Source organism: Chelonia mydas, chromosome 6, assembly GCF_015237465.2.
Source record: "Chelonia mydas isolate rCheMyd1 chromosome 6, rCheMyd1.pri.v2, whole genome shotgun sequence".
Classification (NCBI taxonomy): domain Eukaryota; kingdom Metazoa; phylum Chordata; order Testudines; family Cheloniidae; genus Chelonia; species Chelonia mydas.
The window spans coordinates 121,006,376-121,031,887 of NC_051246.2; the positions used below are offsets into that span (position 1 = coordinate 121,006,376).

At 45.2% G+C, this 25,512-nt stretch overlaps 3 protein-coding genes across 5 annotated transcripts in view; 2 read left to right on the forward strand and 1 right to left on the reverse strand.

Moving 5' to 3' along the window:
* The window catches only part of LOC102947769 (coiled-coil domain-containing protein 175), a 45,937-nt gene extending 41,634 nt beyond the window's left edge, over positions 1 to 4,303 (forward strand). Inside the window, exons 18-22 of the mRNA XM_043549394.1 lie at positions 208 to 310; positions 453 to 496; positions 976 to 1,528; positions 2,144 to 2,183; positions 4,244 to 4,303. Coding sequence (XP_043405329.1) covers positions 208 to 310; positions 453 to 496; positions 976 to 1,176 — 348 coding nt within the window. The 3' untranslated portion in view covers positions 1,177 to 1,528; positions 2,144 to 2,183; positions 4,244 to 4,303. The remainder of the gene's footprint in view (positions 1 to 207; positions 311 to 452; positions 497 to 975; positions 1,529 to 2,143; positions 2,184 to 4,243) is intronic.
* A 1-nt stretch (position 4,304) lies between these two features.
* Positions 4,305 to 16,308, reverse strand: LOC102944092 (JNK1/MAPK8 associated membrane protein). Of its 3 annotated transcripts, none has more exons than XM_037901166.2 (7): positions 16,016 to 16,308; positions 15,485 to 15,576; positions 12,606 to 12,760; positions 11,252 to 11,458; positions 8,768 to 8,949; positions 5,354 to 5,430; positions 4,305 to 4,881 (listed from the first exon to the last, which is right to left on the reverse strand). In XM_037901166.2, exons 1-7 carry the CDS (start codon positions 16,017 to 16,019, stop codon positions 4,663 to 4,665), a joined length of 936 nt encoding a protein of 311 aa, XP_037757094.1. In that variant the 5' UTR covers positions 16,020 to 16,308; the 3' UTR covers positions 4,305 to 4,662. The 3 variants fall into 3 exon arrangements, with proteins under 3 accessions (XP_037757094.1, XP_043404874.1, XP_037757095.1); XM_043548939.1 differs by having other exon boundaries at positions 16,244 to 16,307; XM_037901167.2 differs by lacking the exon at positions 5,354 to 5,430 and having other exon boundaries at positions 4,692 to 4,881; positions 16,016 to 16,164.
* A 147-nt stretch (positions 16,309 to 16,455) lies between these two features.
* On the forward strand, positions 16,456 to 25,137 carry L3HYPDH (trans-L-3-hydroxyproline dehydratase). Its single transcript, XM_037901168.2, has 5 exons — positions 16,456 to 16,982; positions 19,892 to 20,061; positions 21,920 to 22,042; positions 22,648 to 22,785; positions 24,565 to 25,137. Exons 1-5 carry the CDS (start codon positions 16,493 to 16,495, stop codon positions 24,688 to 24,690), a joined length of 1,047 nt encoding a protein of 348 aa, XP_037757096.1. The 5' UTR covers positions 16,456 to 16,492; the 3' UTR covers positions 24,691 to 25,137.
* Positions 25,138 to 25,512: the final 375 nt, after the last annotated feature.

Here is a 25,512-nt window from a genome sequence, read left to right on the forward strand (position 1 = left end):
TTCACTTATTTTGGTTATCATTAATGTCATTGTTCTGGAAAGTGAAATGGATGCCTGATGTTGAGGAAAAGTGTAGCAATGGAAAGAGTTTTGTCCTGGGGCGTACACCACCCTCTGTATATCTGTAGGTCACAAAAATTGCTAAAGAGATCAGGAAGAAGAGACCAAACACAAATGTTTACATAGCTGCAATGATTTTCTCTGCAGTGCAATGCACAGATGAAAGCAGATATTTTGACAATGAGCCATGAAGCCGAAAACCACAAATCAACAACAGTAAAAATTCTGAGTGATCTGACAGTCCTTCATCGTGAGTAACATGTCATCAAAGGAAATGTTCAGCTATTTAAAAACAAAAATTATCATATTCTCAGTATTTGAAAAGGAAGACTATTTTAGAATGTTTGTTTTTCTGACAGTCTGCTAACATTTTAAAACTGAATTTATTTTAGAGCTTTTTCTGAAGGGATGGTCAGAGGACAGCAGCATGCAAAAGGTAGGTTTCAACATTTTTTGACAAGGTATTTTTTAGCATTGAAAATAATTTGGTTACCATGCAAAAAAGAATAATAGAAGATTTGGCACTGTAAATAGTCTACTACCATTACTCTGCCACAGGGTAAAATACAGGAAATTAGAAATTTTCTAGCACTGCATAAAAATAATGATTGTAAAATTTCTTTGTCCTAGGTTGGTTCTGATTCTATTTCCCTCATGCTAGGTTCAAACATACCTAAAGGTTGTCATCTTTCTTTAATGTTTTTTAAAACTCAACCTGCAATAAGAAACTCATGAAAAATCTGCATAAGAGCTGTCTCTGGATCTCAAGAGTGGGTATGCCAACCCAGCAGAGCTATACAGTTGGTGTTTGGACAATCTATGAAAAGTCAGGAAATGCAAAACAAAAGCATCCTAATGTTTTGTGATTTCTTTTTCTTTACAAGAAAATGATTTTTCCACTTTGTCTCATTATAGGAATTTGTGGCGAATGAGAAGGAAATCATGGCTGCAATAGCAGATCTTGTAATGAAACTTCATCAGAGAGAGAAAAAGATTGATTTTATTAACAAAGGGCTTCAAAATAACTTTGATGGACTGGATTCTTTGTTAGAAAGTAAATCCAGCACACAACCCAGTAAGATACACCAATCCCTTTTCTTTTACTTCGTATCCTGATGGAATTATGGTGAATTTGTTCATTAGGAATAAACAGTGATAACACTTCAGAAGTAAGCTCCATGGAGCTACGTCAGTTTCCACCAGCGAGGATCTGGACTTACATTCACAGTGGAAAAGCTATTGTGTTCATTGGGAAGAGTATGCATATTTTATTGCACAGCCTGGGTGATGATGATACATTTAATTTCCTGTTCCTAAAGGCTAATTCAGTAAGGAAGCTGTGGAAAATATTTAGAGCTTCACTGTTCTCTTCAGAAACACATTTTAGCTTTTCCGCAATGGACGTGTGAAGGCTAACAAGTCAGAGCTGCTGCCTGGCCTGGCGCTGTATGATTAGCATTATGGCACTGTAAGTTTAATTGATGGTTAGGATGCTTAGAATTTTTTGTATCGGCAACTTCTATTGTTTACATTTTAAATAATAATACACTGGGGCTGAGCATGAAGTGTCTCCTCTTAGGGCCGTTCCCTCCATCCCCCATAATACCTTGCTACTCATTTTAGCTCCGGTGGTACAGGCTTATGCTTTGGATGCTAAAAGTCCTAAGCTCTATCCCGGGGAATGTCCGTGGTATGTGCATGCATATGGCTATATTCCTGTAACAGAAGTACATTGGTTTTTTGATTATAGGATTTTTAAGCAGAAAGGTTCTTGTAGTCACCTTTGAGGTGACTGGGATTTGGATACTTGGACAGCAAACTAGAGAAAGGGATGGGTTAAATCTATAAGGAAAAAAATATTTCTGCTTCAGCTTAAGGCCTGATGCTGCCATTATTTCATGTGTGGAATGTTCACTGTGGTCAATGGAAAGGCATTGCATAAAAGGACCACAAGGATCAGGCAAAAATGGGTCTGTTTAATTACATCCATCTTAAACTAAGTATCTGTAATTAACTTTTTTGTGCAAATGAGCAGATACTGAGAAAAGCTTGCTAAAATATGTATTTTATATTTAAATTCCAGATGTTTCTGAAGGATAGAATATTGGAGTAAAAAGGAAAAGGTAAGTATCCATATATGATCCCTAGGCTACATTTACCTACTATAAACTATGCTCTTAACAGATTACTGACTAATAGAAATTTTAGGATTAATATACAAGGTTCCCCAGTCTTATCCAATGACATGCTTATCATTAGTGCTACTTGAGTTTTGTTTTCAGATTTCTTTTTGACAACTTAGGGCCAAACTTTTAAGCCTGGAGTCACGCTGTCCATGAACAGAAATGCATATGCAATTGCTTTTTTGTCATTACCATAGCTGTGCATGCAAATGTACACTGCAGTTGATCCTGAAACCCAGTCACCCCAAGTGTATGTGCAGTCCCAGTAATTGTGTCTGAAAATACAGCTACAAGACTGTGCACAGAACACTTTTATTTAAAAAAAAAAAAAAAAAGTGACCAAATACTAGCCAGGGTAGTTGGTATTTTAATGCATATATTTATCAGGGCCTTATGGATTTCGGTACATAAAAAATGGGAATGTTTGTATGCAAACAGATAGATGTACCCAATCTCATTTAAGTAAATGCCTATTTTCACACCCAAATGTGTTTTTTGTGTGTACCATTGTAGAAGTCCTTTTTGAAATAGTGGCTCTAATTTTCCAGTTAGGCAGTAAAGTTATTAGGACAAAAATCCTAAGTCTTGTAGTAAGAGAGAATACTACATAGTTTGCATCTGAACAAGGAACAGTGACATCTGGAGGCAGGTAAGCTGGTGTAGAGTCCAAAACAAATACCCTGAATTATCTGAAGGTTCCATAGTATGGTCTCCTTTGACTAGATCTGCATCAGCTTTGCTTTGAGAAGTAAGCTCTCAAGCAGCTCTCCAATTCCCTACAGCCTAATTGGGTAATAAAACACAACATACTACTGTGACTCTTAAATAAACACACCGACTGTTTATACCAGGGTATGCCATGATCAGTACATTTTTATCCTCCTCTGCCCTCTTTGTAATTACTTCCACAGGCTCAAAATTTAAAAAACAGGTCACTGGTTAACTTGCCCCAAAAGAGTTGGCTGGTCAAAATACCCTTGGGAAATGGCTGCTCATATTTTTAGATCTGAAGCAGTTAAGGCTATGTTGGTTACCATGTGACTTCCCTCTGCAGATTAATGATCATTTAAGTGTTGGAGGATGATGATTCTCAGTCTGTTTCATACTGTCACCCTTGCCTTATGCTAGCACACCTCTTGTGAATACCTCCATTCTAGCATGTAGATTGCTGTGTTACGTGTAAAAGTAATACTAGGAGAGCATTAAAGAATCCACTTAATGGGACAGGGACTGCTCCTTAGTGACAGCAACCCCATTTCTTTCTCTGCCCTTTCTGTGTGTGTGTGTGTGTGTGTGAGACATACCCTAGCATCAAGCTTTCTATCATTACCTACAGTCCCCCTGTTCTAACTACTCCAGATCAGTGCTGGGTGGCAGCCAACCAGCCACATTTCTCACCTTTACAATGTTAGTGGTGGCTCAAGCTTTATCAGCGTGATTGAGTGTACACCAAAGCAAAACCAACGGACATGAAGCACCCAATGAGGAAATAGACAATTATTTAATTGCACCAAAACCCAACAATTTTCAACAAGGGTGAAAGGCATGGAGAGGTCTCCCCCATGGAGGCTCCTTCATTGCTTAGAGATTGACAGATGCATCACGTGTTTTACTGCAGAATGTTTGCTAACAACAGTTGTTAGCTAGAAGGAGAACCAATTCCTGCATAGGAGTATGCAGGCAGCATATTAGGAAAACTGCCTGAGTGGAAGGGACAGTACTCTTTAATAGGCTCCATATGGAAGATTGTACAGTCAGCACATCTCAAACCAGACTGAATGATGCAGTAAGAAATGTACTATAGAGAACAATCCTGCTCTGACAATTCTGTACTTCGTTTCCTCGCCCGTGTTTTAAGATCTAAATTGAATTGGGCTGCAGATTAATAGGAGGCTGTAGCAGGGGAAGGGAGGGGGTTCTAGTGGGAGTAAAATGCTAATACATAACTACAGCTGCAACTTTAGACATTGAGTGTTCTCCACAAACTTCTTATTTTTAAGGAGACGGTAATTCCAAGTGAGCGGGTGACAGAAGCCAGACACTTTACCAGAAAACCACAGCTCTATTTTGCTACTTTATTCAAACAGATGCTAATATATGGCATTGTGAAATAAATAAATAAGGTACAAGTTTTTTGTTTGTATTACAAGGTATGTCCCACCAGTATTTATACATAGTGAAAAATGTATATAGATTAAGACATTATCCACTTCGATTTTTTACAAGCCCTTCATGAAGTTAAAGTACAGCACTTTAAGATTACATACTCTTAGATTCTGTACGGTGTTTTACCCAGAAAATGTTTTGTACAGAAATGACAACTTCAGTCTAAGAAGAGCTGAAGGGCATAACAAACAGTGAAATTCTTTAATCCATGTTACTGGGATGGTTTCATTGGGGGTGTTGGCACAAATTACATTTAATGTCCATTTGCTCCTTCTGAAAGGATGCGTGAAGGTTCAGTGTACTTTGCAGTAAGTAAGTAAAAGAGGGCAGGTGCAGGTACCAAAGCCAACAGTGGTAAATCCTGGCCAAGTCTCTCCAGTTTGGAAATAGAGATGATTCCATAGGCATGAAGTAACCAGTGGCTAGAAAGAACGACAAGCCTTTTCTTCCTGACAAGAAGATCCTTGAAAGACTTGTAAAAGAAAAAGTGTTGTTAATGTTTTCACACCTACATTGTATCTGACACTTAAGTGAGAGGTTGTGCACAATGCAGGGGGAGGCACTATATATAAAGTCTATGGGGCTTGAGAATGATTTGACTCTAATCACTCTCTATGATCTTTCCCTAGTCCTCCTTGGGAGAGGGAGTTGCATCAAGGACTACCAGTTCATGCTAGTTTCCTTGAGCTGGACCCATATGCCAAAAATGAAAAAGGCTTATTCCCAGAATAAGCACAAGAGTACAGACAAATACATGAGGCAAGGCAAGGCAAGCTAGCAGTCTCCGCTCAAGTCAGTATTCCAGAAGATATTGTAGCATATGCCAGATATCTGATCATGCATTAACAATGAGCTAGTGTTCCTTATCTTACTTCTCAGGCCTCAAGACTCTGCTGGTAAAATTAAGTTTTAAAATCTATGACAGAAGAGACATTTCTACCTACCTCTACTTCAGAGGCAGACATGTACACGGCCAGAGTAACCAAAGATAACACCAATATAATATATGGGAATGCATAATCTAAAGGCAAACATTGCATGTATTAGGCGGAGGGAAAAAACACCACCACTTTAAGTACATTTCAGCAAAAGATGTTAACTACTGCTATGTATGCAACTGTTCCACTGAATCAGTCCAGCCTACTTTAGCCCATGGATATGAAATTTAACAATCATGCACTACAGTGTGAATGAGTGATAGACAAGCAAAGAAGTTTACTTTTTGACCTTCTAGAGCAATAATACTTGGATTGTGGCTCACAAGCCGCAAGTAGCTCTTTAATGGGTCTCCTGCAGGTCTTTGTAGCACGATATGAAAACACGGTGTGGTTTAACCAATCAACCAATCAGGATGCTTTTACTAGATTAGCAGCTTATTTGCTGTGAGAATAATTTATATCCAAAAACTAAATATTTCCCCTGTCATTCACACTACTGTGGCTCTTTTGGGTAATGTTGTTCACTAATTTGGCTCCTGAACCACTGAAGTTTGAGCATCACTGTTCTAGAGGTTTCAAAATCCATTTCCTCCAAGGCCCAAAGGATCATATTTCTACATAACATAAGAACGGCCATACTAGGTCAGATTAATGATCTATCTAGCCCAGTATCCTGCCTTCCGACAGTGCCCGGTGCCAGATGCTTTAGAGGTAGTGAATGGAACAGGGTAATTTATTGAGTGATCCATCCCATGCTGTCTAGGCCCAGCTTCTGGCAGTCATAGGTTTACAGACACCCAGAGCATGGGGTTGTGTCCCTGACCATGTTGGCTAATACCCATCAATGGACCTATCCTCCCTGCATTTAACTAATTTTTTTAAACCTAGTTATAGTTTTGACCTTCACCCCATCCCCAGCAATAAGTTCCATAGGTTGCCTGTGAATGGTATGAGGAAGTGCTTCCTTTTGTTTGTTTTACACCTGCTGCCTCTTAATTTCATTGCATGACTTCTGGTTCTTGTGTAACGTGAAGGGGTAAATAATTCCTTATTCACTTTCTCCACATCATTCATGCTTTAATAGACAGGTTTCAGAGTAACAGCCGTGTTAGTCTGTATTCGCAAAAAAAAAGGAGTACTTGTGGCACCTTAGAGACTAACCAATTTATTTGAGCATAAGCTTTCGTGAGCTACAGCTCACTTCATCTAATAGACCTCTCTCACACTATTTCTAATTAGGCTCTGTACATTTTAACATGCATTACTGAAGTTTAATAGCCCTTTGGCTCCCTCCTCCACAGCTAAAGCACAAATGTGAATAGAAAAGTGGACAGAAGAGTCTGCTGAAATGGGAGCGTGCATGCTGAGTGATGGCACGGTGACATGCTGCCCTTTCACACAGGAACCCACAGACGGCTTATAGCGCAAGGCTGGGACTCGAGAATGGAGGGGGCCTAAGAATAGCTACATTTTCCAATTTGCTTTAGCCCCTTCTGAAACCAGAGGTATTTCTGCTGGAAAAGAGAGATTAAGTTAATACCACTAAAATGCAGCATAATCTTCCAGTCCACACCCGCTGCTTTGAGAGGTAAAAGGCAAGGCACAGAGCCATGTGCCCAGGAGGGAGGGAATAGCACACGAGGCAGCCTCTTCTCGTGGATTCCTCAAGGTCTGGAGGCCATAAACCCCTCTTCATATCCCCTTAAAAAGGGGGAATATGGTAAGCAAGTTTGAGGCAGTCCTCAGCTTTCCTGATCTCTTCCCCTGCTGCTGTCTACAGGTTTCACAAGAGCGCTCCATTTGGCTGTAAGTGAATGAGGGCTTGATTTTCAGATACATTGAGTGCATCTGACAACCAGGCTCTGAATTCTCCTATTGGCACGGGCAAGTAGCTTTTAGAATAATTTAGAACAATTTTCTCTCTTGAGCTGCTGACTGCATTTGAGTGTTCTCTAGCCTCCCATTGTCACCGCTTTCCCAATGCATTCCTTAGCCTTTGCTAATTCTTGCCTTTATTTAAAATATTTCTTTCTGGAAGGCTGAATTTACAGAACTGCAATGAAGCTTGGAACAGCATTCCTACTACCTAGGGAGCGAGGCCAATGCTGCTTTGGAGAGGTCTGAAAGTTATCTGTGATTTTAAACCTGTGTGTGTGTTAGGATATAGATATTCAGGCCAGTCTGCAAAGGCCTATACTTTAAGAATTGATGTGTATTGTTATCACTTAGCTAGTTCTAGAGGTATAAAAGAAAATCAAAATCACAGTCTGCCTGTTTATGGGCCTTCTCTTACAGTGACAGTCTTAGGCTAAGATCTCTGGCTAAACAGCAGAGGCAGCCATAAGCTAGGAAATGTATGGTCACATCCCAAACTAGTCACATTGAAATAAGGCAATCTGATCTATCACCTCCAGAGAAAGGGAAGAGCCTAGAGAATGTAAAAGGAAGTTTAGTTTGATAGCATTCTGTTCAGTAAGAAATTATCAATAGACACAGCTGGGAAACCTTTATGGCTTAATAGATGTAGTTGTGAAATCCTCACTTCTGTATTGTTTTGTCATTATAGTTCCCACTTTGCTATTATTTGCACGGTCTGTCTGGCTCTATGACTGTTTCTGTCTGCTGTATAATTAATTTTGCTGGGTGTAAACTAATTAAGGTGGGGGGATATATTGTAACATGATTATTTAACCAATTATGTTACGATTGGTTAAGGTATAGCTAAGCAGAACTCAAGTTTTACTCTGTAGTCTGCAGTCAATCAGGAAGTAAGGGTGGGGAAATTGGAATCATGTTTTGCTACGGGGGGGGGGAATGGGAACAGGGACACAGGTACGGCTCTGTGGTGTCAGAGCTGGGAAGGGGGACACCAAGGAAGGAAACTGGAATCATGCTTTCTGGAAGTTCACCCCAATACACATCAAATTGTTTGCATCTTTGGACTTCGGGTATTGTTGCTCTCTGTTCATGCGAGAAGGACCAGGGAAGTAAGCAGGTGAAGGAATAAGCCCCTAACAGCGTGCGCGCAAAGAGCTATCTTAGCTAAACTGACAGTATACTTAATGCACTGTCATGTTCTGCTAAGGCAGCACTGAGTTGATTGGCTAAGGAACCTTACTTTTGATTTACAACACCAGCTCTATGATTTGTCAATGTTTTCCCAAGAAGCGGGGGGGAAGGAGCACGCTTCATGTAATAGATGGCTGTGTGGAGTAATCTCCTTTTATAATAGCACTGCGGGCAGATATTTGAACAACAAAGGTAATTTTGATGAATGTTTCTTTATATATTTAACGTAATAGCCTTACGCAAGCAAAGCAAAAAAGGACATACTTTGTCCACTGAGCAAGGTGTTCTTTTTGTTAAGGGCATACGTTTTAAAAACAAAACCAAACCAAACCAAACAAACAAAAAACTTACAGAGCAGGCCTCCTCCAACTGCTTGAAGTACAGTTAGAATAGGGAAGAAGTAGAGTGCTGCATAAATACTTTTAAATCGATCTGACTTTCCTAACCCACAGGCAATCTTCTTAACCAGAAGCGGTCGGAGCAGCATCATCAACACCAGACAGAAGGCATAGTATATAAATACAATGGTGTATCTATAAAGGAAAAAATTAATACTTAGTATTTGCATTACAGTAGTAACTACAGGCTCTAACAGACCTAGGATGCCTTGTGTTAGGCACTATACACACTCTCACACAGAGAAGAGTTTACAATCTATACAGAGGGTGGGAGCGAAAAACAGGCCCAGAGAGTTCAGTTGACTTGTCATAGGTCGTCCCAGAAGGCAGTGACAGAGGTGGGAGCAAACTGCAGGTTTCCTGACTCATAGTACAGCACCCTCTCTAGACCAAACTGCCTCCCCAGGGCAGTGAAAGCAACATGTAGGTTAGTTCTTAAAGGCTGCCCAAATCTATAGGTGTTTCTTAATTCTCTCTCCTGAAGTGTAATGAAGATGTATTGAAGCTCGCTGTAAGTCTCTGTACTCCTAAACCCTCATGAACAGGCTCCCTTGAATGGCTGCTCACTGTGACACTAATTTAGGAGATGTTAAAAGGTACAGGTTGCTACTCTCCAGTGTAAGACTACTATAATTACCATTACTTGAGTTCTTTGTGCAACTACCTAGAGCAGGGGTGGGCAAACTTTTTGGCCCGAGGGCCACATTGGGGTTGCAAAACTGTATGGAGGTCTGAGTAGGGAAGGCTGTGCCCCCCAAACAGCCTGCCCCCTATCTGCTCCCTCCCACTTCCCGCCCCCTCAGAACCCTCAACCCATCCAACTCCACCTGCTCCTTGTCCCCTAACTGCCCCCTCCCGGGACCTCCCCCCCAACCGCCCCCCAGGACCCCACCCCCTATCCGACTGCCCCAACCCCTGTCTGCACCCCCACCAGGCCCCTGGTACCTCATGCCCTATCCAACCCCCCCCCCCCCCAGCTCCCTGTCCCGACTGCCCTGACCCCTATCCACACCCCCGCCCCCTTACAGGCCCCCCAGGACCCCATGCTATCCAACCCCCCCATTCCCTGACCCCACCCCTAAACTTCCACCCCCTGACTGCCCCCGCAGAACCTCTGCCCCATCCCACTGCCCCCTGTCTCCTAACTGCCCCCCAGGACCCTCCGCCCCTTATCCAACCCCCGGCCTGGCCCCCTTACCATGCTGCTCAGAGCAGCATGTCTGGCAGCTGCCCTGCCCAGCCCAGCCAGAGCCAGACATGCTGCTGCTCTGCCCTGCAGGAGCGCGCAGCTCTGCTGTCCAGAGCGCTGCCCGCGCAGCAGCATCGCTACGGGGGAAGGGGGACAGCAAGGGAGCGGCCCGGGGCTAGCCTCCCCAGCCGGGAGTTCAAGGGCCAGACAGGACGGTCCTACAGGACAGATGTGGCCCGCAGGCCGTAGTTTGCCCACCTCCAACCTAGAGATATGTAGAATTTCTCCCAAAGAGCCAGCATGCTGCAATGTGCCAAAAACGCTGCCAGTAAAGCTGCAGTTACAGATTGTTGGCTTGCTGGTTTACTATGATTCACTATGCTGGTGCTTTAAAGAAGCAGCACAAAAAAGAAAGCTCACAAGACTTCAAAGGGGGTTTGGCAGCCCACTGGTCTGGGTTAGATAAGCCCTTTTACATTCTACACTGTCAAAGAGGAATTTCTAAAGAAGTCAGTCATTTAAACAATTGTTAAAATCAACATTATAAGCAAAGAAAGGAAAATTGATGCACTCTACCAGATGAAAGATTGACTTTGTATTTGTGAAGTTTTGTGAATGTTCAGATTTTTTTTCTTCAATTAGTGGCATATGGCTATATTTCAGACTAAGGTTAGTTTAAGCTGACTTCCTTGGTTTATCCTCATTTCATCTAGAACAGCACTCAGTGTAAAGTTTTATATCTCTACCTCTGTTTGAAAGTTATACAAACTTTAGAATTTAAAACATGTATTTCTACCAATACCTGGAAAAAATTTTATTACTGTTCACCCATAATTAGGATAAGCTGCTGTTATAGACAAGCAGATTCACAAATAAACTGAAGTCTAGACTACCACTAGGACTTTCCATTTCTCACACAAGGGCCAATAAAAGAATTAATAAGCACTTACAGTGCTCCATTTTTAAAGTGCCATATAAACACAGCCCCCAATTCAAGACAGCACTTGGGCACATGCTTAAGGTTAAGCATGTGCTTAAGTGCTTCTCTGGATAGCGATGCTTTCCTGAATCCAGGCCACATTAAGTACATTTTGGCAAGCAGATTACCCTTCTTACAAGAAGTACTAACTTAGCAGAATACGGCCACATTTCAGGGCTAAATGTACCATAACCCAACATTTTATAAATTTCTGAAACACATATGATAAAATAGCAAACTGATAAAAAATACTCTGACTTTATACTCACAGAGGATAGACAGCTTCATGAGTACAGTGTACAGTTGTAATGTAATCAGGACTTGGGTTGTAAAGCATCGTATACCAGTCAGAAAGCATCTCTACCTTGCAAGAACGGATATACAGAAAACCTACTGGATCACTCACAAGCAGTGTAACTATTGCTGCAATACTGCATTCGAATAAGGCAGTAAGATGCTGAAACAATGCACTGGAACTGCAGAGGGAGGAAGAAAAAAGTTCGTTAATACCACTTGAAAATCAACAGGGAAAAAAAGTCAAAAATATCAAATGCTGAGTGAAGTATAAAGACTCTCAATTCTAAACTGTCTATTGTGTTTAAATTCACTATGAAAGATGGGCCAAAGCCACAGTTATTACAAAATGAAGACTGAAGCAAGCATGATACTGAAAATAATCTTCTCATTTATCTGAGTCACACTATTTAGTGCACAAGTGCAGTTGTACTTCATCTAAACTTCTGAAACTAACATTCACACCACATTTAGTCTAGCAAAAACAAAGATCAAATATGCAAGGCAGGGTGAGAGTTATACAACTTCCTACAACGCAGAAAGCATATTCTTTGTTCAGCAAAACTAAACTATTAAGTATTGCAACATTATAAAGCCCTCTGCCTAATTCACTGGCAAAGTGAGAACTAAGCACCACCCTTGATATTTCCAAGGCATTAATTTCTAAGTTACCTATTCTTTATAAATGGTGGTTTTCATTTTCATAGTGACTTGCTACATAAATTTTTATGTTTTTTAAATAAAAGGGCAAACATTTTAAATCAGATGCACGAAACTTTCACTGGAGCTGAAAGCTCATGTTAAAATTATATATTTTAGTGGGTTGAGAGTTTATAGTATGAAACATTAAGTGTTTAGTATACTGTTTGCACACCACTTTAAACAGGCATCATTTGTAAAATATTTACACAGCATGAAATTACAGAAAGCAGCCACGTTCTTTAACAAGTCTGTTATAAAGTGCATTCAGAAACCTAGGATACTACAGTAAAGGTTAAGTATCTTCCCGTCAGGGGTTATAAAGATATAGTAATACTCTTTAGGCCAAAACTTGACATACTTGAGCATTCCCTCCTACACCAATGAGGATTCCTTCAATACATTTAAAAAAAGGAGTTGGGTATAGGGCATTTCCTGGGCACTGTGACCATCTGGGAGGAACTTGCAGCTCTAAGATGAAAATTAATAAACCCATAAGCACAGTGTGCCCAGCAAATTAGCAGCCTGTGTATCTGCCTGCCCAATAGCAACTCGATTTGCCTTCTCATATGAATGAACACATTTATGGTGGGCCTTTTTGTTTTTAAATTAAATAAAAAGATTACTAACCTCTTTTTCCCTGAATACCATTCAATGAAGAACCAGTGCAAAATCAAAGGAAGCATAGCCATAAAGCCAAGGTATAGCCAATCATAATGCCCTGGAGATCCTGTACACTCCCGACAGATTTTATCACCATCTGTTCGCTGTCCTCTCGGACAAACCTACAAAAACAGCACCACAAAACTGTATTTACAAGTGCCTAAAAACCCAATAACTGATTGATTATTTTGTTGGAAGCCCAGTTAAAGGGAGTGCGTGGGCTGACAAATTTTCCTTATTGAAGGAAGTTCAATCCCTCAGCCCTCCACTTGCCCCAATGATCCCATCCCCTGAGCAAACCTGTCCCACTCTCATTCCATCCCTTACTCTCACTTTCATCTGGCTTGTTCCCCTCACAATACAAAAATGCTTTAGTCTCTTGTGTCCTATAAAATCCCACACATCTTTAACCCCGCTTGTCTCATTAACTACTGCCCCATATCCCTTTCATCTCTAAGCTCACTGCATGCACTGTTTACTAGCATTGTCTGGAGTTCTTCTCCTGCAATTCCATTGTAGATCCTCCAATCTAGCTTCCACCCCTTGCACTCTACTGAAATTGCTCTTGTCAGAGTCTCTAATGACCTCTTCCTTAAAGCTCAGAACCAGTACTCCATCCTCATCCACCTTGACCTGTCAGTCACTTAGTCAACTGTGCTCCTCGAAATCTTGTCCTTCCCTGGCATCCATGACTCTCCACTCTCCTGGTTCTCCTCCAACCTTTCTAATCGCTCCTTCAGCGTATCCTCTGCCTCCCTCCAGCTTTCGGGGGGGTCCACAGAGCTCTGTCCTTGGTCCCCTTTTCTTCTCTCTCTCTGCCTTATCGCTGGGTAATCTCAACAGCAAACACAAATTCAACTACCATCTCTATACTGATGACTCACAGATCTATGTCTCCACTCCAGACCGGACTCCTGTCTGAACTAAAATCTCAGCCTGTCTCTGACATCTCCTTGTAGATGTCTAGCCATCAAGCTCAACATGACTATAACAGAGCTCTTAATCTTCCCCTGCCTATCTTCTCGATCATTGGGGAAAATGCCACTCTCACACCTGGCACTCAAGCCCATAACCTTGATGTCATCTTTGACTCAGACCTCTCTCTAGGTCAGTGGTTCCCAAACAGTGGGTCCCAGGCATGGTGCAGAGAGCAGGGTTGAAGTGTGAGCCCACACTGCACTCATCTCACAGTGGTGGCTCCTGTCCTGCAGAGTCTGGGCCTGCTCCAGGCATTGCAACCTCATGCATGGGGTTGCAGCACCACTCAGGCTTGAAGAGGCAACCAAGCCAAACCTGAGTGCCGTTGCAATCCCGTGCACTAGGCTGCAAACACCCAGAGCAGGGACCCGGACCCAGGCCCAGCTCCACTGGACAGGAGCTACCACTGTAGGGTGAGTGCAGAGCAGGCTCTCTCTCCAACTTCCCTCTGCACCAGTGTTAGGGTTGCAGTGGTGGGGTGGAAAGTGCTGCTCCAGGTGGTCGGTGCCCCAACACTGGCAAATGATTTTTGGCTCCTTCCTTCCATGAATTTGGACCCTGGGTGGGTCACAAAAAAAAGATAAAATGCATTTGGTGGGTCGCCTTAGTAAAAAATTTGGGAACCGCTCCTCTAGGTCTTCACAGCTAGGCTATGCCTCAAGCTTGCTAATTTTTTTCTGCATAACATCTCTAAGACATGGCCCTTTCCATCCATTCACACATTTAGAACTCTTATTCAGGGTCCCCGTCATCTCATGTCTTGATTCCTGTAACATGGTTTTCTCTGGTCTTGACAGATGAAATCTTAGACCCATTCAGAATGCTGCTGCTGCTACTAAGATCATTTCCCAAGCACGTCACTTTGACTATGTCACCCCTTTCTTGCATCCCTGCCTTGGTTCCCCCTTCTCTATCACATCAAACATAAGCTACTTGTGTTTCAAGGCCCTTCACAGCCTATCCCCAGCTCTTATTCACTATTCAGATGTCAGCTCCCCCCTCCGATGGGCCTAAGATGCCAGCCTCCATTGTCAACTTGGTAAATGTTCAAACACACAGCTACGTGCTTCCTCCCATGCTGCCCCTCGTGCTTAGGAGCTCCCTGTAAACATCTTCCTTCAAATCCCTCCTTAAAACTCTCCTTTGCTGGGATACCTATAAAAAACTTGACAAAAGTCAGGCCACTTGGTGTGCTGAGACCATTGATTAGCATGCTGATCAATGCTGCCTGAGTTTCCTTGCACTCCCGTCTGTATCTATCTGTTGTCACTTGTCTTACACTTAAGGCTACGATTTAGTCGCAGAGGTCATGGATTCCGTGACTTTACCGGACCTCCGTGACTTCTAGGGCTTGAGGAGAAGGCGGGACTGTGCGCCCCTGCCCTGCAACTGGGGCTGGCTGGAATCAGGACCCTGCAGCCCCAACCCCACAACTTCTGCCAGGGGCTGCAGCTGTGTGCCCCAGCCCCACAGCCTCCACCGGGGCCACCACTCCCACCCCTGAGCTGATCGAGGTAAGTGGCATTGGGCTGGGGCCCACACCCCTCCTGCACCCCACACCCAAACTCCCTGAGCCCACTAACCCCCTGCCTTGAGCTCCCTGCCACACCCCTCCTGCACCCCAACCCCCCTGCCCTGAGCCCCTTCCTGCACACTGCACCCACTCCCAAACCCCAAACTCCTGCCCCAGCCCTACATTCAACTTCCCCACCCCAATGTAGCCCTCGGGCCAAAAAGTTTGCCCACCCCTGGTTTAGACAACCTTATGCCTCCTTTGCACGTGACACAGGAGACACCACATCACAGGCCACGATCAGGCCCTAGATCTCGTTCACAAACTCAAGAGTCTGTCGGAATTCGACACTTACCCCACAGTCGCCGTAGATTTGAGTGGACGCATTTAAATATTGTGCGGTTCTCCCACAATACAAGCCAAGGCAGGCTGGCTGGATAGCTACAGCTTTTAAAAATACAAGGAGTGGCAACACTGTAGTACCTCACGTTACTGGAGATGCAGCAGCAACGCCGGTGAAAGAGTTTGTGGCACCGTACTTAAGAAATGGAGTTCTAGGCCCCCACTGATCCCCCCCCCCCAACTCTTCCCCCCTCCAGCTCCCAGGCATCCCTCCCCTGCCCCCCTCCCGACCGGGGGCAAACCCCCCCCCCGTCCACTCCCTCGGCTCCAGGGACCGCCCCTCCCCCGCTGCAGGGAAGGGGGGGCGGGGATGCCTTGACCCCGGGACAACCGGGTCTCAGGCTGGGTCCCGTCAGGGGTCCCCGCCCCCACGAGGGGGCACCGGAGGGGCCCGACAGGCGGAGGCGGCGGCCCGGGGAGGAACGGGACGGAACAGACCCTCCCAGCGCGGCCCCGGCACGGTCACCCCGGGGGCTGCGCTCACTCATCTTGCCGCAGCAGGGCCCACCCGCCGCAGCCTTCCCCCAGCGGAGCAGCAGCAGCCTCCGCTTCCGGACTCCTGGGGCGGGGAGAGGCGAAGCTCCACCCCGCCCGTGTGCGTCACTTCCTTCTCCCCTGTGTGGCAACGGCGGGCTGACTCCGCCCCTACTGGGGGCGGGGTTTCACATCCCCCATCCCGCTTGTGGGCGAGGCCAGGATAAGCCCCGCCTACCTGAAGGCGGAGCTCCTTGCGGCCTCTCGCCCGGTTGGGCGAGGTTTCCCCGGCGCTCCCCCAATGGGGGCCCGCTTGGTCGCACACCCGCCCTTATGGGCGCGCTTACCGCACAAGCCCCACCCCGTTGGTGCATGACGTCAGGCGGACTCCGCCCATTTGGGCGTGGCCAGCCTGGACCCGACAGGCTCCATTGGTCCTGCCCCCACTGGGCGTGGCCGCCACGCGGCGCTGGCGGGGCGAGCGGTGATGGAGGCGCCCGGCTGGCTGCCGCCCCGCGCGCGGGCCGTGGTGCGCGTGGTGGACATGCACACGGGCGGGGAGCCGCTGCGCATCGTGCCGGGCGGGCTGGAGCCGGGCCCCGCGGGCCCCACGCTGCTGGCCCGGCGGCGCCACATGGGCGCGGAGCTGGACCACGTGCGGCGGCTGCTGGTGCACGAGCCCCGCGGGCACCGCGACATGTACGCGGCGGTGCTGGTGCCCAGCGAGCTGCCGGCCGCCCAGCTGGGCGCGCTCTTCCTGCACGGCCAGGGCTACAGCACCATGTGCGGCCACGCCGTGCTGGCGCTGGGCCGCTTCGCCCTGGACGGCGGCCTGGTGCCGGCGCCGAGCCGCCCGGAGACCGCGGTCACCATCCACTGCCCCTGCGGGCCCGTCACCGCCTTCGTGCCCTGGGACGGGCAGCGCAGCGGCAGCCGCGTCCGCTTCCACAGCGTGCCCGCCTTCGCCGCCGCCGCAGGTACCGGCCCCTGCCGCGGGGAGACCCCGGGCTCCTGTTCCTCAGAGCCGGGGCGCCCCCGTCTGTGTAGGACCCCCCCCCGGGGGCGACCCCTGCCGGTGTGGCACCCCTGAGACTCCCTGTCTGTCAGCCCCCCAATCGTGGTGTGGGAGCGCCCCTTGTCTGGGTGATCCCCCTCTGTGGGACCCCCCTGGGGCGACCCCCGCCTGTGTGGCACCCCTGAAAGCCTGACCCCTTGTCTGTCAGCCCCCAAATCGTGGTGTGCGAGCGCCCCTTGTCTGGATGATCCCCGAGCCGCCCTCTATGGGACCCCCCGGGGCGACCCCCTCCTGTGGCACCCCTGAAATCCTGACCCCCCGTCTGTCAGCCCCCCAATCGTGGTGTGGGGGCACCCCTGGTTTGGATGATCCCCGAGCCGCCCTCTGTGGGACCCCCCGGGGCGACCCCCTCCTGTGTGGCACCCCTGTGACTCCCTGTCTGTCAGCTCCCCAATTGTGGTGTGGGAGCGCCCCTTGTTTGGGTGATCCCCCAGTCCCCCTCTGTGGGACCTCCCAGGGTAACCCTTGCCTGTGTGGCACCCCTGAAAGCCTGACCCCCACTGTCTGTCAGCCCCCCAATAGTGGTGTGGGGGCACCCCTTGTTTGTGTGATCCCCGAGCCGCCTTCTGTGGGACCCCCCGGGGCGACCCCCTCCTGTGTGGCACCCCTGTGACCCCCTGTCTGTCAGCTCCCCAGTTGTGGTGTGGGAGTGCCCCTTGTCTGCGTGATCCCCCAGTCCTGCTCTGTGGGACCCCCCGGGGTGACCACTGCCTGTGTGGCACCCCGAAAGCCTGACCCCCCGTCTGTCAGCCCCCCAATCGTGGTATGGGGGCGCCCCTTGTCTGGGTGATCCTTGAGTCCCCCTCTGTGGGACCCTCATCCACTGGAGCCTTGGGGAGGGGTGCCCCTGTTCTCTCTTCCTCCCTCCCCCCCCCCGACTGTACAGCCCCCACAGGTGAAAGTGATGACTGTGTGCATGACTAACAGCACTAAACCTGCTCTCGCTTTCCCTATGTCTGCCCCCCCCCCCGACCACCCCCCCCCCTCCGGGTGTGAATTTGTGAGGTACTTAGCACCTAGGGAGGGGTGTTATGGGTGCCTTGGTTCTGATGCTGCAACCAGCTTCAAGCATGTGTGCTGGCCCCTTGCCTTTGGAAGCAGGTGGCAGCGTCAAAGGGCGTGGCAGGGCTCTGGCAGCCAGCAGACTTTCTGCAGAAAGGATTATAGTTTGTGCCCTGCATGGTGCTGCCACCTGAGCCCATATTGGGCTGGCAGCCTCCAGCTCTGCAAAACTGAGTGCACCCTTATTCCTGGGAATTAGAGTGGGTAATTTAAGACTGTGTAAACATCAATAGTTTGAAGGAGGAAGCTTGTACAAGATTGGTGTCTCTTGGTCTGCAGGGTAGTTATGGAGATACCATTTACTGAGATCACTCCAGAAAACAGAGGAATGATTTGTTTTTAACTTTGTATACTCCACTCATTAATGGTAGGAAGAGGACAGGCAGGTGAATGTTTTGGTGGGGAAAAGGGTTTTTTAATGAAGTCTGTACCTACTTTTCAAAAAAAGAAAAGGAGGACTTGTGGCACCTTAGAGACTAACCAATTTATTTGAGCATAAGCTTTCGTGAGCTACAGCTCACTTCATCGGATGCAGCTCACGAAAGCTTATGCTCAAATAAATTGGTTAGTCTCTAAGGTGCCACAAGTACTCCTTTTCTTTTTGCGAATACAGACTAACACGGCTGTTACTCTGAAATCTGTACCTACTTTTGACTCCACAGAAGAATAGACCTAACTATGGATCTGCCCGATGTTGAAATTGGTGACCAGATCGAGAGGATGAAGAACTCTGCTTTGTAGGGCTCTCTGCAGATGACCTACCTAATGTTTCTGAGACCCTTTATTAAGTAACAAAAGAGCAGAACTTCGGATAGGTTAGAGACTTCACAATACCTGCAATATTTTAGGATGATATTCTGTCCCAAATTTGTGTCTTCATTATTGCATAACCATATTCAGCTTCTGTAAGTACACTAGGAGTCACTCACACTCTTCAGTCTGATGGTCTCCTGCGTTTTGCTATTTCGTTTTGCTACTGCATTAATTCCTTTAGCTGTTCCGCTTCCTGCCCTCCAGCATCCTTTCCTTTCCAAGACTCCTTGTTTCCATTTTATATCTGCATCTAATAATTGGTCTACTCACTGTCGTTTGTTTTTTGGTTTGGGTTTTTTAATATTTCTAATGATTGAAACTCATGACACGATTTCTAGCATTGTGTTCCTTGACTTTCCTGTGGAGTTCTGTGCCATTCACTTGCTTTAGCACCTAACTGTATTTACATCTCACTTCAAAGTAAATCTGACACTGTAATTAAGTTGATTTACCCTACTGTGTTTGTTGGAATCCTTCTGAATTGATTGAATCTGATTGCCTTATCTTGCATTAATAAGCATGAGATAAATTGTTTTTAAAAAAATCTAATACTTCTAATTTGGAAAGAGTACAGTCTGTATAGTTGGCCAAATTCAGCTCAGCAAGGACAAGGACAAATTGTTCCCTGATTTAGAACCCAAACTGAACCCATGGATTTTAACAGGAGAGTTTTTCCATTGACTTTAATGGAAGTTGGATCAGGCTCTTATAAGACTCAGTACTTACCTCTCTTTATCCTTTGATGTCAAAGTGCTACACAAAATTATCCTTGTTACTATGCTAACAGTTGCATTAAAATCAGCAACGTTGCACTGGGGTGTGAATTAGGATAGAATTTGGTTTCCTGTATTGAGAGGGTCGGCGGGGGGAATAATATTACCCATATATGTTCATGCACGGTTCTGTTTGCTTTTCCCTCTCTCCTGTTCTGTTTAGATGTGACCGTTGATGTTCCTGGCCATGGGAAGGTAGTGGTCGATATTGGATATGGTGGTGCTTTCTATGCCTTTCTCAGTGCTGAGAGATTGGGATTAGATGTTTGTTCTTCAAAGACTCAGGATCTTGTAGATGCAGCAAGTGCAGTAACAGAAGCAGTAAAGAGACAGGTACAGAAGATGCCAACATACCCCAAATACTTTTCTAACAACGTAGTAATATTGCAGGGTTTTTCTTAGAGGAGACTATTCATGACGTTGGAATTCTATACCTGGAATTTAAAACAAAGAGTAAATATCATAGTAGACTTTCTCAGGTGTTTATGGGTGTGACTGTTCTTGCCCTGTTAATGTAATTTTACAGTTTAGTTAACTTAAACTGTTGATTATGTTGCTAGAAACGTGCTGAATAATCCAGATAGCCAGAGGTGCTGGGAAGTGGGGGAGTTTGTGTCCAGCTGCAAATACAAATTTTTTTAAAATGCAAAAAACACACATAGCACAACTTGCTTCAGGAAACATAGGCACTGCCCTTCTGGATCAGACCAAGGTCCACCCAGTCCAGTATCCTGTCTCTGACAGTGGCCAACACCAGCTGCTTCAGAGGACGGCATAAGAATCCTGCAGTAGGCAGGTGTGGCATAGTCTGCCTCCCACATTAGGTCTCAGCATACACTACTGTGAAGCAAGTGCATTGTTGTGTTTTGTGATGTGTCTAGCAAGATTAATATACCTGTCAAATACACGCCCGTCACATTAGATGCTGAATGCAAATCATTTATTTGTAGAATTGGGCATTACTCGTAGCAGGTTAATTTAATGTTTTCTTCACTGTGGAAGATGTTATGTTATAACTTCTCCATGTGATCAATATTCTGTGTTTTTTTGACACAGTTTCTATATCACTCTTTAAGGGGAAAAAAGCCATAAAGTTTCAACTATGTTCTATATTTCCCATGCTTTAGTTGTCTTAGCACAATACCGAATTACAGATGCTTTGTGTTACAAATGGCTCTGTTTTAACCATCATAATACCCAAATAATATTTAGCATCTTTCTAGCAATTTACATTTTCAAAGCTCTGTATAAATATTAGTCTTTACAACACCCATATAAGGTAGGCAGCTATTATCCTCATTTTACTGATAGGGAAACCTCTTCATCTCAGTGTGCCTCAGCTAAGGGCTTGTAGACACTTGCGCTTACTTCGGTATAACTTAAGTCGCTCGGGGTATGGAAAAGCCGCCGACACAGCTACCGCTGCTCAGGGAGGTGGAGTAATTATGCCAACGGGAGAGCGGTCTCCCATTGGCATAGAGTGTCTGCACTAGCGCCACAGGCTGCATCGGTACGGCTGCCTCGCTGTAGCCATTCGAGTGTAGACTAGCCCTAATCCAAATTCAGAGCCAGGGCTGAGGACTCTGGAGTTGCTGTTTCCAGTCTACTCTACTGCCTTCTGAATGATTGATCTTGCTAAAAAGTGTAATATTAGCATATTTTTAGTTTGAATTTTGTATTTATGTCTTCTTAATGACTTCAGGAGCGCCCATATCTAGCATCAAATTGTCTACTGCAGTCTGTTTAAATGTCTGTCATGTTTGTGCGTGTCCCACCTCGCACTCAACGCACACATCCCTGTACAGCCCCAGGCAACAACAGCACACTGATGGTTTGTAGTCAAGCAAATATTAGACCTGAAAAATGCATCCTGAACAGAGCTTAGGAAATCAGTGAAGTCAAATCTTGAAGAAATACCTGAGGGTTTGAGTTGCACATGGGAAATTCCACAGTTCCACGATGTCTGTAGTCTTAAGTGAACACAAGATGATAAAGTTGGTGTCCTCACTAATAAGCCTCAGTTGTGTTACCTGTGGGGTAGAAACAAGTGTGCCCAAGAGTCGTTAGAATGGCACATTTATACCTGTGTGCGTGCCCACTTTGGTCATCTTGTAAAAATCTTACTGCAATTTAATTGAAAATATTTGATTGTTGTATATGTCTGTATATCCATTTTGTGTGTTGTTCCTAGTTTAAACTTCATCACCCTGATAACGAAGAGCTTGCTTTCCTCTATGGTACTATATTAACAGATGGAAAAGATGCATTTAGCGATGAACCAACAACCAACATCTGTGTGTTTGCAGATGCACAGGTATGAAAACATGCTACTTTAAGAGATACAAGATAAGTAATGCCTGGTCTGTGTGTCTATTAAGAATGAGTTAAATTCTCTCACTGTGTTGCAAAGGCATTGTCTTTGAAGTGTCGTCTGTTCCTTAACAGTAAACTATTTCAGTACAGAATGAAAGCAGGTAAATACTTCTGAAAACATGAGAGAGGCTTTCAGTAAGGATTAAAAATGAGTTTAGTAGGTAGGACTCTCCCAGCTGTCACATGGGAATGATCCGGAGAATACCGGTCTAGAGAATTTAGTTGCTCTGGATTCTGTTAGTGATTATCTGCAAGTGTTACAGACCTGAAAGTAACATGAAGGTTTAATACTTGAGTAGTGATTATGAATATTGTCAAACTAGGATCCCTCACTCCTAGTATTTTGCCAAACAGAATCATAGTCTGAAAGTGCCAGAACCCACTTAGTTTCTTTTGTGCTTCTCTCAGACTGTCTATTTACAGAACCCCAGAGCTAGGAAATGCCAATGTCTGTAATGCTATGGACTGTAGGGGGAGGCGTTTCTCGTGTTTTTGTAATAAAAGAGAAAAATTAAAAGCTAACGAACGTTTTATTTTTTAATTTAGGTCGACAGAAGTCCGACAGGCTCAGGCGTAACTGCTCGCATTGCCTTACAATACCATAAGGGACTCATCCAGCTGAATCAGACCAGAACCTTTCGAAGCAGCTCAACTGGTTCCTTGTTCACTGGAAAAGCAGTGAAGGCAAGCAGCAAACCTCTTCTTTTCTGTGTATTTTAAGGTGTTTGTTGTGAATTCTGTGCTCATGCCAGTGAGGAACTAACAGCACAGGCTTAAACCAGGCATAGTTGCACTATCTACAGACAGCTCTGCCACTGTAGTCACTTCTGATCTGTAGCATCCCTATCGTTTCAGTCCTGGGCCTGTTTTGAGCAGAGATTGCAAGTCTTGACAAATTGTGTGTCGGAGAGCAGTGTGTTATGGATAAACAGGGATGAAGATTCACCTGACACAGTTATCTTTCCATTATGATCATAGGCTGTACAGAAAGGAATAAACAGTATGATGATGAAATTCACAGATGATACAAAATTGAAAGGAACTGAGGCTGGAGGAATAATTCAGAGACCTAAAATAATTAGGAACATAGGCAGAAAATAATACAAATGGGGGCAGGGGCGGAATAATCCAAAACAGACATTGTGTGTGACAAACCGAAGAAGTGGCACTGCTGAAAGAGACTTGGGGGTGACAGCCAACTCCAGATCAAAGATGAACTTGAAGTGAAAGGAAAAAAGACCAGTGCAGTTTTGCACTGTATATACAAAGGCTCCTCATCAGAGGAGGGCAATATTTGTATGGCTTTCGTATGGCTACAGCTGGAATCTTGCCTTCTGGGCACTTGTTCTCCAAAAAAAGATTTCTGAATTGGAAGGAGTTGAGTGAAGAGCACCAGCAACGTGGGCTGGTGGGACTGACTTACAAAGAAGATTGGGTTCAGTTGAGTAACAATTAGAGAGAGACATAGGAGACTGCATACATTGGAAGGAGGCAAATGGGATGAACTTGGGATGGGAAAGCTTGTGAATGTCAGAAAAATTTCCCCAACAACTATTGGACTAGGAAAGGGAAGGAGCCATGTGTCTGGGGCAGGCTTGCCAGAGATAACTGCAGTTCCATTTAAAGTGCAAAACTATTGATTAACAAAACCAATAAGCAAACCCCACGATCTTAGGCCATGTCTACGCTACCACCTATTCGGTAAAACTTATGTCGTTCAGGGGGCTGAAAAAAACACACGCCTGAGCGACATAAGTTTTGCCGGAATAAGTGGTGGTGTGCACAGCGCTGTATCGGCCGGAGAGCTTCTTCTGCCGCCATTCGTTGGGGTGGTTTAATTATGTCGACGGGCGCGCTCTCTCCCATCGTCGTAGAGCGGCGACACGAGAGATCTTACAGCGGCACAGCTGCGTTGGTGCCGCTGTGAGGCCTCTAGTGTAGACACAGCCTTAAACTGTGATTTCTGTTCCTGCGGCAATAGTGGAGCCTTTCCTTGACTTGACTTGCCTTCCTGGAGCTCCCCGCTGAAGTCGTCGTAGGCTGCTATTTCAAGTCTTTTATACAGCAGCTATACGCTTCTTGCCTGTTAGCTGATGGCTCAGTCCAAGCTAGGTTGGCCTGTGCCAAATAGAAGCCATTATCAAGGTGTGGCTCAGTAAGGCCTAGTCTACTCTTGAAAGATAGGTTGACATAGCTAGTCAGTCAGGGGTGTGAAAACACACTCCTGACTGATGTAGCTGTGGTTGTAGGTGGGTTTATCTGCGAGTGACTCTGTAAGTAAACAAAAGCCCTCTGACTGTAACTGCAATTGGTAAGAGCTGAGGAACACCCAGAGAAGCAGGGCCATTGGTGACCCAATTTTATTGTACTCCGCTACCTACTGTGTAGTAATGCTCTTTTGTAAACAGGGAAGTACCCCCTCAATGCCCATTCAATTTAAATCTAAACCTTTTCTCTTCTCAGGAAGCAAAGTGTGGGGACTATAACGCTGTTGTAGTAGAAGTCTCAGGAGAAGCCTTTTATACTGGAACGGCAACCTTCGTCGTTGAAGAGGAGGACCCACTGAAATACGGATTTTCTCTAAAGTGACCTTTGCCATCATTCAGTTGCCAGCTTTTAAGTAGTAACCAATATCAAAAAGATGATCTTTGTAATCTGTAGGGGGGAAATATAAATACACTGTATTTACTTAGCTCATATTTTCCTCATAGACTGCTGCAGCTATGGATGGTTAAAAACAAATTCATTTAAATATCATAGAGCAGAGCTTAAAAAAAACTTTCCTGGTATCATGATTACTTGTATTACAAATAAAGATCACAGGCCACATTATTCTGTAGTGATTAGCATGTATTATACAAGTCTGGGTCTGTTTGAAACTGCATTTACAATTATATTTGAAATGCTAGATAGTAAACAAAGCGAAGCTTGAAGGGACAATTTCAAATGTAAGTGCCTCTTTTAAAGACATTATGTACTTTAAACTCTACTTCAGTGCAAGGATTCTGTTAAAATGCAGTATTCTGGTCTCCCATTTTTCTTGTTTTAATTCTTGTAACATGGCCTCCGTCACTGATCTTAAGCATTTCACAGTCATTGTTTTTGGCTCATTTGCCCTGACTTGGTCATCTCACTTTAACTACTGTAACCTGTCTGGCCTGCTTCCTTGTTCAGATCTCTTAAAAGATACCAGAGCTGAAGTTATCTTTCCTGCTTTACAAACATTACCCCTGTCAGTGGGTACTTCCATTGACATCCTGTCTCAAGTCACTTCGTATTCAGACTCCTTGTCATGACAAATAAGGGGCTACCATGCCTCTGCCTGCTATTCATCTGTCTCCTTTCCGCATTCTTGGCATTGTGCCTTTTGATATGCTGCGCTCTGCACCTGGCGTAGGCTGGGTCATACTT